The sequence below is a fragment of the Eptesicus fuscus genome, chromosome 6 (genome assembly GCF_027574615.1).
Source record: "Eptesicus fuscus isolate TK198812 chromosome 6, DD_ASM_mEF_20220401, whole genome shotgun sequence".
NCBI lineage: Eukaryota > Metazoa > Chordata > Mammalia > Chiroptera > Vespertilionidae > Eptesicus > Eptesicus fuscus.
The window spans coordinates 3685898-3704507 of record NC_072478.1 but is presented as its reverse complement, the minus strand read 5'-3'; the positions used below and the strand labels follow the sequence as shown (position 1 = coordinate 3704507).

Genomic DNA, 18610 nt, shown 5'->3' with positions numbered 1-18610 from the left:
GGGGGGGACCCCTCAGCCCAGCCTGCACCCTTTCCAATCCAGGACCCCTCGGGGGACATCCCTCTCACAATCTGGGACCACTGGCTCCTAACTGCTCACCTGCCTGCCTGCCGATCACCCCTAACTGCCCCCCCTTCCAGCCTGGTGGCCCCCAACTGTCCCCCCACTGGCCTGGTCACCCCTTACTGCCCCCCCTGCCAGCCTGGTTGCCCCACGCAGCCCACTGCTCGGTCGTTTGGTCGCCTCTCATTAACCCCCCTGCCGGCCTGGTTGCCCCATGCAGCCTGTTTGGTCATCCATTTGGTTGTGATGGTCGCTTATGCTTTTATATAGATAGATAGTTTGGTTATTGCCATAGCATGTTTATACTTTTTAACTTCTGCATGTTTATACTTTTATTTAAGCTCTATAAAATGTATATGGCTTTGACAGTTGATTTAACCACCAATTTAACCTTTTGCAGATCCATGAGATATTTGATTGTCAAGAATGTATGAAGAAATTCATTTCGGCGAATCAGCTAAAACGTCATATGATCACCCACTCAGGTAAAATACATACTTTTAACTCTCTGTTGAAATCACTACAGATGTTTGCCTTGTCGCTCTCGGGAGTGCCGAGAGGTCGGCAGGAGACCCGGCTGTTGGTTGTGGCGCAGCCATTCACTAGCCGTGCGGTTTTGAACAAGTTACTTAACCTCGCTGGACCTCAGCCTGTTTATGGAGCCAGGGTGGCTGGTCTAAATGATTCTGAAGATCTTCCAAGCCCCCCTTTAGTTTGCTCCTCAGTCCTGCTTGAGCCTCAGACTCTGTATTCTTCATCTGTGACATGGGACACTGGCTCGGACGCTTCACAGCTGCCGGGAAGGTCAATGAGCTGGTTTCTGTGCGGCTCCAGGGACCGAGGCAAGGGTTGCAGCCCCTGTATCTCGAGATGCTTTCCCGTCTCACTGAGGTCCCGGTAAACGTTAGTGAGGCGTTTCTACATCCATTTTGAGAAGGTTCGTTTTTAAAGTCATAGTTTTAGGGTGAGCATGTTTGCATCATACATAGGTCTGTAACGAGATTTTTTAAAAACCAGCTCTGAGGATGATTTGTGCTTTGTGAAGTCTCTTTCTGGAGTTTAGGAAGTCTGTAACGTGAGGCCATATCAGTGTCGCTGAACGTCCACTTTGTTCGGAGATAGAGACAGGCATTTTGTCAAATGAACCTGAGAGGTCGGGAACGGTGCCCCTCAGAAGGGCTTTGTGAGAAATGAACAGCATCTCTAGCTCGTTGTCGGCATGAGTGTGAGCACAGGGTTCCACAGCCGCCTCGGGGCCTGGTGTCTCCCTGGCCGGGCTCCCCGCCAAGCAGGAGGCAGGCCTGTCCCTCATGTCCTTTACGTCCGTCACGGTCAGGCCACGCCCAGCGCCCGAGTGTGGCCCTGATGGAAGCTCACACCTACGAGCAGGTCTTTCACCTGGAAGTGGGATTCCTTCGTTGGACCTTAGTTATCTTGGTATCTAAGCTGCTCCGCACAATCAGTTTACAAAGCGGGTCTCTAAGAACCCGCTCCGCTCCCTGGCGAGCAGGCCGGTCGCCGGTGGGCGCGGTGGAGGCCCTTCAGGTCCTTCGACCACGTTTCAGCTGCCGTTTCCGTGCGGAGTCCTGGAGGGGGGTGTTCTCCTTCGCTCCTTCACTTGACGTAGACCTGAGGTGTCTGCACCCCTTTCCCGCAGAGAAGCGCCCCTATCGCTGTGAGATTTGCAGTAAATCCTTCAAGAGGCTGGACCAGGTGGGCGCCCACAAGGTGATCCACAGCGAGGACAAGCCCTACAAGTGCAAGCGCTGCGGGAAGGGCTTCGCCCACAGGAACGTGTACAAGAACCACAAGAAGGTAACGCCGCTGCGGCCCGTTTCCTCCGCGCTGCCTGATTCCGGTCGTTTCTCGTTCGAAGCCGTTTCTGTGTGTCGGGGGCCAGCTGTCCCTGGAACAGCTGGAGGAGACCGTGCTGTGACTGAGCCCTCACTCGGGCCCTGGCCCGGGGACCCCGTTTCTGCACACGCAGAGGGTCCTCTGTTCTCGGTTCTGAGCGGCACCAGTCACGCAGGCTTCTCCTCCCCCTTCCCCCTCTGAGGGCGGACACGCTGCTCACGCTCCCTTCGCCATTCCCTCCCCGGCGGTGCGGGCGCAGTCTACGCGCCCTGTCTGCTCCAGGCTCTCCGCACGCCCGGGCCCCTCCCAGGGTCTCTCCTCTGTGTCGGCCCCAACTGTGACCTCTGCCACCAACTCTCTCCTGACGAATCCCGAGGGATTTGCTTTTTGATCCCAAGCTTCAGACCCGCACTTAGGGCCGCTTGATTGACCCATAACTGGGCGTCTTTCTGATCCGCCCCTCTGGGCTCTCGTATTATTAGCAGATCCCAGTGCTGGTAAGTCAGAGCACCCCCTCCCCTGACCCCGCCCCTGCCCCCCCCACCCCCCGCCATCACTGCGACCCCAGCAGCTTCCTGTCCTCACTCTCTGCCCACCACACCTGGAACACCAGACATGGTCCTCATTGGTGTGACCTCTAACCCCCCTTCCTCCTCCCAGCAGGACTCGCTTCAAGCTATCATCCCTCAGTTTTCTCCGTTGATTTTTGTTTGCGTTTCCTACACTTTCTTCAAGTTCTTGTTTCGGAATGTTCAGTTTTATCCTACCCACTTTGTGTATGTAATAGGTAATGTTTGAATTGGATTCAGAAAATTTGTCCAAAGAGACTCAACATCTTAGAAATGTATGTTAAAATGTATTGGTGGTATAATAAATATTGGCTTATTGATTTTGGTTGATGGAAGCATGCTGTTAAGTAACATGTATATATCTTTTAAAATAGTTGTTACTTCTTTTCCACTTGCAATATGCCATTAGGTTTATACAGTTGACCCCCCATAGTTGAAAATCTTGTATAACTTTTGACTCCCCCCAAAACTTCAATGCTGAGAGCCTGCTGTTGACAGGAAGCCTTACAGATAACATAAACAGCCGGTTAACACAGCTTTTGTATGTTATATGCATTGTATACTGTATTATTTCCATAAACTGAGACAATGAAACGCATAGAAATGAAAAGAAAAAGTTAAGAAAACCATAAGGAAACAAAAGTATATTTACAGTATTTACTGAAAAAACCCCCACAAACCCCGCCTGTAAGTGGACCCACACCGTCCAAACCTGTGTGGTTCAAGGGCCCGCTGTGGTTATTCCGGCATTGGTTGGGACTTTCCAAAGACATCTCTATTGACATCATTTAAAAAGTGAGGATTCCGGTTTCCGTTTTAGTCTACCAAGAAAAAGAAAGAGGCCGGCTCACCAGAGTGAGCAGGTTTGATTGATGGCGTCTCGGGTGGCCACTGCCTGGTTTCTCGAGCTGTGTGCTGAGCGCGGGCCTCAGATGTCGGCGGGCGCCCACCTTCTGCCTCTGGAATCCCGTGACGGGAACACGCCTCTGGCCCGCTTCCCGCTCAGCCGCTGGAACGCTCGTGTTCTCTCTTTGATGAAACTGATCTGCCCGCATTTATGAGTTTTTCGCAGTTTGGCTGACGTTATGTGCCGTGTGGGATTTGGCCCGTGCTCTCGGCACCATCTCTCATACTTGGGGCCGTACATCATGTGGAAGTAATAATGACGGCTTAGGAAGGACAGCAGCGCTGCCTGCGGTGTCCACAGCGGGACCCCCCTCGGGCCTTCGCTGCAGACCGACGCGCGCTCGCTGTGTCTGGTCCTAAGCGTTATGTGAAAAAAGCGAATCAGCCTTTTCTTCTCTGGTGACTCATGAGTGAGCAGTTAGTTAAGAAACGGAAAAATAGGGATGTGTAAGGCAAGCAGGAAAAAACCATTGCGAGTCAGACCGGTTGGCATTGTTTAGCAGGACCGAAGGTGGTTATTTTAAAGCGATAGACTCTTCTGGTTGGTTTTTGATTATGTAACCTACGCATTTTTTTTTTTAATATATTTTATTGATTTTTTACAGAGAGGAAGGGAGAGGGATAGAGAGCTAGAAACATCGATGAGAGAGAATCATCGACCAGCTGCCTCCTGCACACCCCCTACCAGGGATGTGCCCGCAGCCAATGTACATGCCCTTGACTGGAATGGAACCTGGGACCTTTCAGTCCGCAGGCCGACACTCTATCCATTGAGCCAAACCGGTTTCGGCCTGCATTTTTAATATACTTACTCACTGTGGGGTCAGTTATTGTAACCTTTAGATTTGCTTGAGAAGGGAATCTGCTCTTTCCTTGTGGTTAGGACAGTAGGTAGTGACATTCTGAAGGAGTGATTTTTGTCTCTGAACGGAACAGCTTGCTGCATCCTCTTGCTGGTCATATGGGTCAACATTAGTCTCCCTTCTCCCTGGTCCTTTCGGTAATGGCTGGACCGGATTCGTGGTTGTCGTGGATGGAGCTAAAGTAAAGACTGTTTGTCCACATCCAAGTACGCTTAGATTCTGTAAATCACAATTGGACAGACGGTTCAGAACCACAGACACAGAAACCGCTCAGGTAGTCCTCACCCCCCACGTTATTCACCCTCAAACTTACTGCAAAGCAGAACTGGGGAGGGAGAACCTCCTCCTCCGGGCAGGACGCCTGGCTGGCAGGGCCCGCTTAGATCCCGGGGCCGGCAGTCCTCGTGTGATGGTGGAGGCGTGCACAGAGGACTTGTCCTGATGACGTCACGCACAAGCTGCTGGGGACAGAGCTGTGTCTAGTCTAATGAAGACCCTTTTCCTAACCTTCTGGGGTCAACTTTACTGGCCTACCGGGACCTGTAGTCACACCGCCCTCGGAATAATTCCACTGGGCCTCCTGCGATAACTCATCCAGCCATTTGCAAGCTCTGGTCCATGGCCACTTGGTGGGTCTTGGAATCAGTTCAAGGGGCCACGGGTAGCCATTAAAAATAGCACAGAAAATGTAAGAACGAGGGTCACTTAATGGAATAATGTGTGTCTGTGTCTGTGTCCATGTGTGTACGTGTTGGATTTTTGTTACAGAAAGTGTGTCTTTGGTCAAACAGTTTGAAAGACGCTGCAGATCAGACTTGGCTCAGGTGAAATGTTTTAGCTCTTAAAGAAAAGGACAAGTCTCTCTCTAAAGAGGTTACGGATTAGGTTCTAAAAGCATAAGATACGTTTTACATAGTAACAAAAGAAATCCTTGGCAATCTCTCAGGAAGGGGCCACGTTGGAGACTACATGTCAGTCCTGATCGCTGCATCGCGGCCACCTGACTCCACCTTTGCATGGGCTTCTCCTCTTCCATGTGCTGCAGGGGGAGCAGCGAGCGTTCCTTCGGGGCCGGCTGTACCCGCACTCACACCACCTCCCTTCGCAGGCTGGAAGGTGAGGGGCTGCAGTGCGCTACCTGGACGGCGGGGGAAAGACACGGTTGCTGCTTCCCTCTGTTCAAAGAGCTTCATTGTGGAAGAGAGAATACACTTGTTAGGGTCAGGCAGCTAACCCATGACAGTCACTGTAGAGGCAGACTTTTTTAAAAATATATAATTTTATTGATTTCAGAGAGGAAGGGAGAGGGAGATAGAAACATCAATGATGAGAGAGAATCATGGATCAGCTGCCTCATGGAGATCTTGGAGATCGAGCCCACAACCCGGGCATGTGTCCTGACCGGCAATCAACCGTGACCTCTTGGTTCATAGGTTGATGCTCAACCATTGAGCCACGCCGGCGGGTGTAGAGGCAGACTTCTAAGTTAATGCCAGTGTAGTGAGCTGGAAGGTCCTCGTTGGAAGCAGTGCTGTTAGAAGCATCTTGGTTAGAAGTCTGAGGGAGCATCTCTGAGCAACGTGGTGGGGGCATGGGCCCTGAGTGGGAACCTAATCGCGGCCTCCCAGGAAGACTCTGACAGTCCCTGCTAGCAAGTTCCCGCTGCCCGCCTCGGCACCCTCACGGCCGCGGGATTTAGAGTTGGCTGCCTGGGTTATGGCTTTGTGCTAATGGACTTGTGTCTTGTAAGCAGTGCAAGGGCTGGGCCTGGCCACACAGGGCTGTAATTCTGTAGGGACATCGCTGACACTGCATAATCCTAATTCCCTGTGGAACGAGCTGCCTTGTTCCTGTGCTGGGCTTAAAGAGACAGATTGCTTCGCTATCTCTCCAGTTGCATTCATTTTTGTGAGAAGGAGGCCGAGTAAGGAAGCCAGTTATAAAGCCAACAGTAAAAACTTAATTCACAGGCCTTGTTAACAGCCAGGTGACGCACATTTTGTGCGGCTTTCGGTTTATTCTGTGACCCGATGGGGTGGTAACGTGCTTACGATATGCAGACATGAGTCTTTAATAACCAAGCTCTCCCTTTTAAAAAGAGACTGGTCCTAACACACATATTCCTGGGATATTTTCTCCACGTTTATTTTCTCCCTGAGTATTTCCTCTGCGTTTTATGGAAGTCCTCTTGCTTTGCTGCCTGACCCCGAGAAGAGGACCATCTCAGCAGATGCTGGTTCTGTGGAGCCGTGGCTGTGACTGCGGGTCAGGTTATCCTCGCACCTGCCAATGGCCCCGATGAAAACTGTATTCTGTGCTCATGAAGTTAATATTAGGTCTGTGGGGCTAGACATGTGCTAATTTGGAAATCCTATATAATAAAAGGCTAATATGCAAATTGTCCCTACGGGCGGGAGTTCAACTGGGAGTTACACATGTGCTGACCACCAGGGGGCGGTGCGGAACGTGGTGGGCTTCAGCAATGGGCAGCTGGGGGAAGGGAGGCCCCGGCCGGCAGCCGGAAGCCGCTAGGGACTCTACCCTTACATGAATTTCATGCACTGGGCCTCTAGTTACTATATAAAAATTATGCTGCACTTTGGTGACATTTTATTAGGTGTGATGAATAGTGTGACACTTTTCTCATGTGTTTCCACATCTGCACCGGCATCAGACGTGGTGCGTCCAGGGCCTATTTCATCGCCCAGTGTGGGGACCTGTACGCTGTTATAGCGGCAGATGGTGGTGTCATCAGTGACTTGACATTTGAACGGGATGAGCTATAGCTCAAGGATGATGCGATTGAGGTCAGTGAAAAGTTCGTCTCCCCTTAGAGATGAAAAATGGAAGGCTAAGTCACTTTACAGAAGCTAAGTTTCACCCGGTACTTGTAAAATCATCTCGGGGCCCTCGCCGGTTTGGCTCGGTGGATAGAGCATCAGCTTGCGGACCGAAAGGCCCCTGGTTCGATTCCAGTCAAGGGCACCTACCGTGGTTGTGGGTTCCCCAACCCTGGTCGGGGCTGGTGCAGGAGGCAACCAGTCATATGTCCCTCACATCGATGTTTCTCTCTGTCTTTCCCTCTCTCTTCCACTCTCCCTAAAAGTCAATGGAAAAATATCCTCGGGTGAGGATTAACAACAAAAAAAGAAGAAGAAAGGAAATTCATGTTGGGTACAGAAGTCGTCTGACGCTGCGTGGCAGCATTGTCCCTCCACCGTCCTCAGCTCAGGGGTCTCCAGGGTCCTCCGAGCGAGGGCACTTTGCGGCTTATCCGCTGAGACGTCCACACTGCGCCATTGCGCCCCGTGTGGCGGTGTCGGGGCCTGTGACAAAGGTGTCTATTCACCTGGCTCTGCGCGAACAGAGCTGCTGCCTGAATATGCTGACTTCCAGCCGGTATTTCTCTTTGGTGGCTTCGGTTTGCTTAATCCAGTTGCAAAGCACGTTGCTGTCCCAGGTTCTCTCATACTCAGCCTCCTCAGTCATAGCCACAGTGTTTGCCCTGGATTTGGAAAAAGAGGAAGCATGACTTAGGCCGGAGGTCATATATTCGGAAGCCTGGAGCAGCCCTGGGTTTCAGACCTTCTTGCTTCATATTAATATCTGGGTTCTGACATGCTTAGAAAGCCTTCCCCCACTCAAAACTTATGTTACATATTTAATATGGAAGGCTTCACGAGTTTGCATGTCATCCTTGCACAGGGGCCAAGCTAATCTTCTCTCTCTTTTTAAAAAAATATATTTTTATTGATTTCAGAGAGAGGAAGGGAGAGATAGAAACAGCAGTGATGAGAGGGAATCACTGTTAGGCTGCCTCGTGCACGCCTCACACTGGGATCAAGCCCACACCCCGGGCCTGTGTCCGCAGGTCGGCGCTCAACCACGGAGCCATGCCAGCTGGGCTAATTTTCTCTGTATCGTTCCAGTGTTAGTGTATGTGCTGCTGAAGTGAGCACCAAAATTATATTAAAATTCACTGCATTTTCTTCTAGTATGCTTAAGGCGGGGGACGTGGGTGGCACCAGGCCAAGGCCCCCGCCCTGCCGGTAGCCTCCCACACAGAGGGCAACCCGAGATGGGGGTGGGGCCGGTGAGCTGGCCGGAACAGCTGACCTCTCAGTCCCTTCTCCCCACTGTCAGGCACCAATCACCCGATGGGGAATGAGGAACCGGGGGTGGGTGGCATCGGGGGACGGGGCCGGCTGCTGGCAGCCAGGGAAGATGGCCCTGAACGCAGGCCAGGCCTAGGGACCTTACCTGTGCACGAATTTCATGTGCCGGGCCTCTAGTAGGGTTATAATGTCCTTCAGACTAAGGAAATGTGTAAGTCACTATGTTGTGAATGGTGACTTTCCTTTAAAGTATTCCCTTCATCTTTATAGCACATGCATCATAAAAATCCATCAATTACGTGATTTATTTATTGTAATAAGAGCACAGTGAGACTTGTGAGTGTTGGTGATGCCTTGCCACCCATGGTGGGACAGGGTTTTAGCCACTGGTTTGTGCCAAATGGACGCATGCTGGTGTAGGATGGAAGGCAGGGGCTTTGTTTTTGAGTTTTAGATCTAGCAGGTGGTTTGCAGGTGTTTATAGTATATTTTGCTTGCCGTGTTTAATGATGCTTATTGCATCTGTGCAATTTGACATTTAGCAAATTACTGAGGCTATTGGATCCTTAGTCTTCTCATCTGTACATGGGGACAGTAAGAGCGTTATTCGTTGAATTGCTGCTAGAATTAAGTGAACTAATTCATGGGAAGTGGTTCGCATCTGATTCAAAACGAACATTTAATGCATCTACCGAGCGTTAATTGTAACGAGTGGCTGTCCTGGTTTAATGGGGGAAGCATCACCCGGGACTGAACGTTCCCTGGAGGTGGTCATTGACGTGGGGGGGGCGGGGGGTGGAAACGGTCGCCCGGTCCCTTTCTGATGAGGCGCCGGTCCCGCAGTTAAAGCCCTGGGTGATCAAGGCGCTTCAGTCGCGAGAAATGACTCCTTTGTCGGACGAGAGCCCGAGAAACCCCTGCTGCACGCTGAGGAGTGTTTTGTGGTCCTGGGCACCGTTTCCTGGACCACGTATGAACACGTATGAAACATCTAATCAATCGGTGTGGGAATGTGAAAGGACACTTGTTTGTCCGTGCACACAGCGTGTTGGTGTGAGTGGTTTGGGGTGGACGGAGGTCACCAGGAGAGGCAGGTATTGGCTGCATTCCCGTCTCTCCTCTTTCTCACCTGGACCCCGAGCTCCATTTCCTGCGAGGATGTGCGGGCTCTGCGTCCTCCTGACTCAGTTTCTCCTCTGCAGACCCACTCCGAGGAGAGGCCGTTCCAGTGCGAGGAATGCAAGGCCCTATTCCGGACCCCGTTTTCCCTGCACAGGCACCTGCTCATACACAACAGTAAGTCCCTCAGGCGGGCAGGGCCCCGGGTTGACCTTGCACTTGTCTTACCCCCTCCCCCCCACCCCGGCCGGGCGGGCACAGGAGCTGTCTGCTGTGCACACAGAACAGTAACCTGCCTCTCGTCTCCCCTCGTCCTTGTTGATTTTCCCACAGTAAGATCAACCGTTTTATGAGACATTGTATTTTATATCACTCGCACCATTATCTAGTTTGTATGGAAAACATATCCATGTCCTATAAGGTAGCCTTGAAATTTGTTCTAAAACAGACATTTCGGTCCCTCTTAAATGTAACGATTTACATTCCTGGCTGCCGAGATGTTTTATAGTTTGATGGGAGTAGCGGTGGCAGGGTTCACATATACGAGAATCTCAGCGAGGTGTGGCCCCTCCCAGTGAAACATACACGGAAGGACTAAGGAACAGGGCAGGCTGAGGGGGGAGGGGTGATTTCAGGAGCTCACAGGCCTTTGCAGTTGGGGAAGGTCAGAGTTCACATCGAACGTGTCCTCTGAGTTGAACTGAGAGGATCAGGGCGCAGAGAAGGCAGCACTGACTCGGCTGCGGTGCGGGGAGCAGCCCGCTCTGCGTCCGCTCTTCCCTGCTCAGCACGCTGCTCCCACGTCTCCCTAACTGGGCAGCGGTGCTGTTCTCCTTTGTTTATTACACACACCCACCCGTGGAGGTCCGTCTAGCGTCACACGAGAGCTGTGTGAGAGTACCACGGCACACACAGCCACGTCGCTGCGGGCATCACTGTCCCGGAGAGGAGAAAGTGTTAGCGCAGCTGAGGGGTGAAGCGGGTGCGCTGCCCGGGGGTTAGGTAACCAGAGGCTCCGGGCACCGCTGCACCCCAAATGGAAGGAAAAGGTGTAAGGAGTCACAGTTACTTTCCTTGCTTTTAATTGAAGTTGTTTACTCAGTAGAACATCCCCCACAGATGAAATTTCTTCTGCAGATTACACTCTAATATTTCCGAGGGAAGCAAAGTCATTGCTCATTCTTGGCAGCTGATGGCACAGATAAGATAGTATCTTGGAAGAAATTTTCTCTGGTCCATAGCAGTATCGAAAACATCAGAATGATAAAGATATCAAAGCTTTTATGAAAACTGAGCGTGACGATGATAATGAAATGCCTCTTTTCCCATAGAACGTGTGGGCTGTGCCCGCAGCCCTTCGGCCCCTTGCTGCGCTGGAGAAGTTCTTAGCAGACTCTCCGTTCTCCTTCTAAAGTGCAGCTGTGCGTTTCAGAAACAAGGCCTGTCACGGGACAGCAGGCGCTGCCATCCCGTCTCCCTGTCGTTGGGTTGGGAAGGGTCCCTGTTCTGAGGTGAGTGGTTTTAGAACAAGGGTTTACACCAGGGAGCCTCGTTCATACCCTGAAGACTTGCAACCGTGGCCTCATACTCAGGCAATTTTTCTTTGGATAGATGAAGTTTTATTTATTTTATTATTTTTAAAAAATATATTTTTTTATTGATTTCAGAGAGGAAGGGAGAGAGAGAGAGAAACATCAATGATGAGAGAGAATCATTGGTCGGCTGCCTCCTGCACGCCCCACACATGGGGGATTGAGGCCACAGCCCAGGCATGTGCCCTGACTGGAATTGAACTGTGACCTCCTGGTTCATAGGTCGTCCCTCAACCACTGAGCCACACCGGCCGGGCTGAAGTTTTATTTCTAACAGCAGCAAGGAATTCTCAGGAGAAGGAATCGAATACTTTTGACTTCCTCCTATTGGTTCTGATCAATTTGAGGCAGAGGATTGAGGTGACCGAGGCTGGGCTGTGCCTGTGTGTTCAATATAATGTTGATCGGCACGTTGATCAGGGGGTTTATGAAGCTGCATCAAGACATGTGGTTAGAAAGATCGGCTCTGGAATTGAGCGAGGAAATGAGTGGTTTAAGGAGGATGGAAACTGGAAGTGGTGCAAACAGAGGGAAAACACTAGACCGTGTCCTCCAACAGGAAACGTGAAACCGGTCTGACTTCACCGCGTGGAGGCGGTGATGAGACACTGACGTCCGCTCAAGATGGAGGAAAACGTGCCATCATTGTTTTGGAAATTACTGCCATTTTCTAATATTCTGAAAGCAAAAGGCAGGCTACTAGTCAGCTTCTTGGTTTAAAAAAGGGGGGCGGGGGGTGGGAGGGATTGGATTGGATAAATTTAAGGCAAAGAAATCTGGTAAAATCAAATAAAATCTCACACCAGGATTTTAAAATTCTGATACACTTTAAAGCCAAGAAATCTGGGGTTAAAATGCGAGGAGGAAGGTGCAGCGTGGTGAGGTTTCTCACATTTTGATTCTCTTGACAGTTTAATGAAAATGCTTGGGTAGGAGCAATCTTGGAGGATTTGGTTTTTAATTTCTTTCAGTGCCTGACTAAGATCTGGTATAATTAACATTTGTAACCTCATGTCAACTCATCCTTCGTTTTGCTCTCACTGGTTCTCTATTTTACACAAAAAATGTTCAGATATATCTAAAGAGATGCTTAGAGACGAACTAGGTCCCACAGCATCACCCACAACATAGGTGCGCACAGCACCTGCAGACAGAGCCCTCAGAACCCTCCCGTCCCGCGGCGCCTGCGCGGCCCCCAGGTGACGGTCTCAGACACCAGATTTCCGCAGGCCTCGGAGCGGCTCTGCAGCCGCACGCTGACGGAAAACACAGAGGGAGGTGGCTGCCTTTCCCCTCCCTCTTCCCCTCCTCTGTCCTTCAGTGAGCTGGGAAGGAGCGCGAGGGCCTCAGGTCTGAGTGGACGCTGGCTGTGACGGCGGCGCCGGGAGGCCGCGGCTGAGGCGTCGCTCACGGAGACTGGAAAGTTGCCTGTCGTTGCCCCCGTGACTGTGTGACTCTGTGCTGATGGCATTGCTCTCTAACGAGGGAAGTGCATTCCAGGGCTAGTCCGTCTCGTGCCTATGGCCCTGGGCTACGTGCATTTATGGCTTCCCGAGGGACACGCTGTCTTCTGACGGCACGTTCTCGGCTTAGAGTGTTGGAAATGGGCACCGAGAGCCCGGCATGCGTGCCAGGCAGAGCTGAGAGGTGGCGTTCGTGAACTTTAGAAAGTGCCCAGAGCTCCCTGAGTGGCTTCCCCTGCAGCCGAGGCTGCGAATGAAGGAAGGCACCCGGGGCGCTAGGGTATAAGCCGGGAGTTGCCACTCTAGGCTCCCCTGTCCCCCAACCTGTCTGAGAGCCTGAGCAGAACTCCTCCCCCAGCAGCTTCACACCCACCAAGGACCACTGTGGGGGCTCCTGTCCCCATACCTGAGACCAAGTCCCAGAGACCCTGCTGAGGCAGCCGGGGATCGAGGCCCCCGTCCCGGGATGGGAAGGCGGCTCTCGCCACTCTGCCTCCCTCAGGCCCTCACCCCCCAGCTGGCTGCCAGTGACCAGGCCTGCCTGTACCCCTCCCCTCCCCCGGAAGGCCGTGTGGATAGTTGTGGGATTGAGGGGAGACATGAGGTGTCTCCAACCCATCTCCTCTCCCTGACAGAGGCCTTTTGTCACCACAAGACTCCACTTAGCCCACACCCTGCCCTGGGAACTGATTTTAAACCTTTGCACTCGCTTGCTTTTTTCTCGATTCCTTTATTCTACTCGGGATTTAATTTTTTAAATACCCAGATTTTACAAAGCGCAGCAATAGAATAAAAAACTGGAGTTTCTCTTCATACAAACTTATTTATTTGGATTTTTTTATATTTCAAATTATTGATACATTCAAAGAGTAATTTTAATCTCTATAATTTTTCATGGTGTGATATTTTTTGAGACATTCACCCACATGAAGACCTGGTTTACATTCACATGTTTTGCAAATATAAATCGTCTCTCTTCTTCCTCCTTTGATTTTTCTGTTAGAACAAACAACACAATCTTTGTGTTTTTTGTTAGGGTGAGGTGTGATTATATGGAGCTTTCCATCTAAACGTTGCTCTAAGTTAGTGGATAATAATCCACCCCTGGAAGTTAGTGTACTGGTCTAACCTTTTCACGTGACTGATGTGTCTTAGAAACAAATAGCCTTTGAAGATGCCATTGGTGAAGCTTAGGTGGTGGCATCAGTTGAGACGGCATTTACATTTTACTTGTCCTTTCATGCTCATGAAAACAAGAAAAGATACTGGAAAAATAGACAAAAATCTCCCTTCCCCCCGCGGTGAAACTATGTGTCGAGTGTGGCTCGACATACGAGCTGCTGCCGATGCTAACCGTGTCGAGTCACACTCGACATCCGAGTGCAAAAGGTTAAAACTAGTTGATGGGACCTCAGGAAATGGATTCAGTGCCCACATTTGAGCCTGAGAGCCCGAGAAGGTAAAGGGCTTCCCTGGCCACACAGATTCTGCAGGTACAGAACCCAGCTTGCTGTGACCAGTTCCCCTTTGTGGTTGGGAGACGTGGTCAGAGCCGTAAAGCCCCCTGTGGGGGTCAAGACCAGCAGGTGTGTGAGGGCCGCTGGCAGGACCCGCTGTGGCATCTCATTCTCTCGTGTGACCTCCTTCCAAGGTGAGAGGACCTTCAAGTGCCATCACTGCGACGCGACCTTCAAGAGGAAGGACACCCTGAACGTGCACGTGCAGGTGGTGCACGAGCGGCACAAGAAGTACCGCTGCGAGCTGTGCAACAAGGCCTTCGTCACGCCCTCCGTGCTGCGCAGCCACAAGAAGGTCAGCCCGCGGGGCTCCGCGTCCCGGCCTCGCGTGCGCCCGCCTGGCAGGTGGGGCTGCCGCGGGCCTGCACAGTCACCCCCAGGGTTATTGTCAAATTCCCACGGATGCCGGATCTGAGGGGGTTGGAGCCAGGGGGAAGGCGCACGACAATGGTTTAAAGTCTCGTTGTGACAGTAAATCACTCTAATGAAACGTAGTCCAGGCGGAAAGGGTTTGCTCTGGGTCATCGTTACCCGTTTCCCTGGATTTACCTCAGCTCTTTGGCCCCACCCCACGCAGACACACACGGGAGAGAAGGAGAAGACCTGCCCGTACTGCGGCCAGAAGTTCGCCAGCAGCGGGACGCTCCGCGTGCACATCCGCAGCCACACAGGTGAGCGGGCAGCCGCACAGGTGATCGGGCCGCCACACAGGTGAGCGGGCAGCCGCACAGGTGAACGCGCAGCCGCACAGGTGAGCGGGCAGCCGCACAGGTGAGCGCGCAGCCCCACAGGTGAGCGGGCAGCCGCACAGGTGAGCGGGCAGCCGCACAGGTGAACGCGCAGCCGCACAGGTGAGCGGGCAGCCGCACAGGTGAGCACGCAGCCGCACAGGTGAGCGGGCAGCCACAGGTGAGCGGGCAGCCGCACAGGTGAGCGGGCAGCCGCACAGGTGAGCGCGCAGCCGCACAGGTGAGCGGGCAGCCACACAGGTGATCGGGCCGCCACACAGGTGAGCGGGCAGCCGCACAGGTGAGCGCGCAGCCGCACAGGTGAGCGGGCAGCCACACAGGTGAGCGGGCAGCCGCACAGGTGAGCGCGCAGCCGCACAGGTGAGCGGGCAGCCACACAGGTGATCGGGCCGCCACACAGGTGAGCGGGCAGCCTCACAGGTGAGCGCGCAGCCGCACAGGTGAGCGGGCAGCCGCACAGGTGAGCGCGCAGCCGCACAGGTGAGCGCGCAGCCGCACAGGTGAGCGCGCAGCCGCCCAGGTGAGCGGGCAGCCACACAGGTGAGCGGGCAGCCGCCCAGGTGAGCTCGCAGCCGCCCAGGTGAGCGGGCAGCCGCCCAGGTGAGCGCGCAGCCGCCCAGGTGAGCGCGCAGCCGCCCAGGTGAGCGCGCAGCCGCCCAGGTGAGCGCGCAGCCGCACAGGTGAGCGGGCAGCCCCACAGGTGAGCGGGCAGCCCCACAGGTGAGCGGGCAGCCGTGGCCCCACGGGCGAGGTGGCAGTGCTTCCGGGACCAGGGCATCCTAATACCGCAAAACACCTCCAGATGGAGAATCCATCACTCCTGTTTCTCTCCTTAAACTTCCATAAAATCCGATGTCTTAGTCTAGAAAAATTTGAACAAGTTGCCTTCCTCAAATGAAGTTGAATATCTAGCATGGAAATAATCCGCTCTCCTATTGGTGTGATGTGACTGGTTTACTGTACACGCTGTTCTAGGGGACAAAAGAGGGAGCAGATCACTCTCCGTGGAGGCCGGGGGCCTCCTCTTAACCTCCCTCCTGTCACCTCAGGAAGTGGCGTTCCTCAAAGGCCCTGACCTGTGGAACCGCACACCACCTCCCTGACGCTTCCCCTCTGTCACATTAAAGTCCATCGGTGCGACGGCACTTGGGTCTTTCCCCGCGTGTGGCTCTGACACGACGCACAGACCGCTGGGGAGATGCGGGCTCACTGAGCCAGCAGGTCTTTCCGCGTTCCCGTCATCACTGACCTCATCCGGCGAGTCTGCTGTCAAGCACGTGGCAGCAGATCCAGGTTTCCTCCGTTCCGAGTTGCCTTGATTCCTCTAATTCCTATAGTTGCTTCCTTCCTCTCTCCCTCCTTCTTCCTTCCTTTCTCCCTTCCTTTCTCTTTAAATGACAGGCTCATGGCTTCTGTATTAAAAAACAAATGTTCACCAAATACGACATCTGAATGGCCATAGTCGTGGTCGCGTTGTGTCGAGGACAAACTGCTCCACCGGAAAAGCCGCCGATTCAGCCCGTTGAGGCCGCGCCTTCTCGCTGAGCCTCCCGCGTGGGTCCCTGTGCGTCCCGGGTTCCAGGGGTGCCCACTTCCCACTTTATCCAGAGAGTAGTAGAGGCACGTCCGTTCCGTGTGACGAGGTTGACCCCGTGGCACTGGCATAGCCAGGAGCAGCAGGTAGCGAGCAGCTGGGTAGCGGCTCTGGCCCCTGCTGGGGGTCTCATGCAGCAGCGACCAGGAGGCCCCCAACTGTCCATCACACGAACAGCGCTCCCAGGTACCACGTGGTACTGTGTTCCTCTGTTCACCTCGGCACTCAGGCTGCAAAGGCCGGCCGGGCGGGGCAGGTTCTACTCAGGTTGGTGGAGGGAGGAAGCTCCTTGGGCAAGACCCTGGGAGCCTTTCTCAGCCCGGCGGCAGGTTCCCAAGGCCACACTCATTTCCTGTCCCTGAACCTGAGGCTCAGACAGCAAATGGCCCAGCCAGTCCAGGGAATACGGTAATGACCTACCTCGTCAAGGAAATAGAATCCAAGTGTGGTCTCTTCCTTTTTGCTACACAGCTGTTATAATTAACACAAGAAGCATGGCTGGTGTGGCTCAATGGTTGAGTGTCGACCTATGAACCAGGAGGTTATGGTTTGATTCCTGGTTGGGCCACATGCCTGGGTTGTGGGCTCGATCCCCAGTAGGGGACATGCAGGAGGCAGCCCATCAATGATTCTCATCATTGATGTTTCTATCTCTTTCTCCCTCTTCCTTCCTCTCTGAAATCAGTAAATATTTATAAAAAAAATAACACACGAATTATAAAATGCTATAAGTTCTCCAATATAAAAGATGAGGAATGAAATTCTAAAGGTCTTAACATTATTTCAGTAATTTGAAAGTTTTATGCTTTAGAGCCAAATGAAAGGTGTTCTAAAATGTTTATTTCCACATTCCCATGATCATTTACTCCTGAGCCACCTTTATAGGCAATAACATACAGAGAACACGATGGTTAAATGTAGTTTCACCACATGGCACTTTTTTACAAAAAAAGGGTTTTATTTTTTAGAGAAGTTTAGGTTCACAGTAAAATACAGAGATTTGCTCATCTACTAGGACCTCCTCCCCCGACACAGCGCCCCACCATCCACATCCCCAACCCGAGGGGCGTGTCTGCTACAGTCCATGAACCTGTGCTGACACAGTATAACCCCCAGAGTCCGCCGTCTACCTTAAAGCGCCCTCTTGCTGTTGGACATCCTGTGGGTTTGGGCAAACAATAATGACACGTGCCCGTGATTGGAGGATTATACCGAGTAGTTTCACTGCCCTGAAGCCCTCTGTGCTCTGCCCATTCATTCCCCAACTCTCTCCCCGCACCCCCGCACCCCCGCCGGCAGCCACCGAGCCCCCACAGTCCCCCGAACGTCACCCAGTTGGATGGGTTGCTTTATTACTCCGAGGAAGTGGTTCCCCACTGAGGCCCTCTCAGCGAGGTGATGCACGTTGAACACTCGGCCGTGTGCCGAGGTGTTTCTGCAGGTCACGGTCTTTTCTCTGTCTCCTCGTTATGTGGAAGGGTCGGTCTCATTTTGTTTTCATAGTATTCAAGCCGTCCATCGGGATTTTGAGAAGCGGATTCTCTTCTGTAACCTCAGCCCAGTTTTATGGAAGGGAGCTGTGGCTGCAGCCTCGGGCTCCTCCTTCCGTTTGCTGGTGTCGTGCGTCACTTCCTGTCTCGTGTGTGGGTGTGGTGTGTGCCTACTTCATGGTCACTTTCTCAGAACCGCTCTTTCTTTATTGGCTCAGACCGGCGGTCATTCTCCAAGACAGTGATGGCTTAGCTATTGAGTTACTACCTGTCTGTTCCCTCTGGGAGGAATCTTAGTGTTTCTTCCTCTGTTTAAAGGAAACCTTTTAAAAAAATGCCTCTGGTTCTTCACATTTTGATTGACTTTATCCTTTACTGCCTCAGCTAACCAACCAGTTGTATCAGCTGTACCCTTGTCCCGCCTGTCTTCTCTGTCCCTCCGCCCCATTCCCATTCCCATCACTCGGTACTGCTGGGGCGAAATCTGACAAAACTTAGGTTTTTCCATTAACTTTTAAATTGTAATTTTTTATAATCTTTGTATCTACCTTCTAAAGTCTACTCATTCTTCATAATTAGGTGATTTGAATAAGTACATGCACAGCAAGTGTGCACAAGGCGTTTGCTTTTATACATCATTAAACTATAGTATTCTTTCTTAAAAAATACTTTTATTGATTTTTAGAGAGAGAGGAAGGAAGAGGGAGAGAGAGAAA

The 18610-nt window shown here is 52.3% G+C and overlaps 1 protein-coding gene and 1 pseudogene across 1 annotated transcript in view; one reads left to right on the top strand and one right to left on the bottom strand.

Annotated features, from left to right (window-relative positions):
• Positions 1–18610, top strand: part of PRDM5 (PR/SET domain 5) — a 119678-nt gene that overhangs the window by 64623 nt on the left and 36445 nt on the right. Inside the window, exons 9-13 of the mRNA XM_054716765.1 lie at positions 464–548; positions 1721–1878; positions 9573–9666; positions 14196–14356; positions 14639–14732. Of these exons, the coding sequence (XP_054572740.1) occupies positions 464–548; positions 1721–1878; positions 9573–9666; positions 14196–14356; positions 14639–14732 (592 nt within the window). The remainder of the gene's footprint in view (positions 1–463; positions 549–1720; positions 1879–9572; positions 9667–14195; positions 14357–14638; positions 14733–18610) is intronic.
• LOC114227581 (U6 spliceosomal RNA) lies at positions 7916–8016 on the bottom strand (annotated as a pseudogene).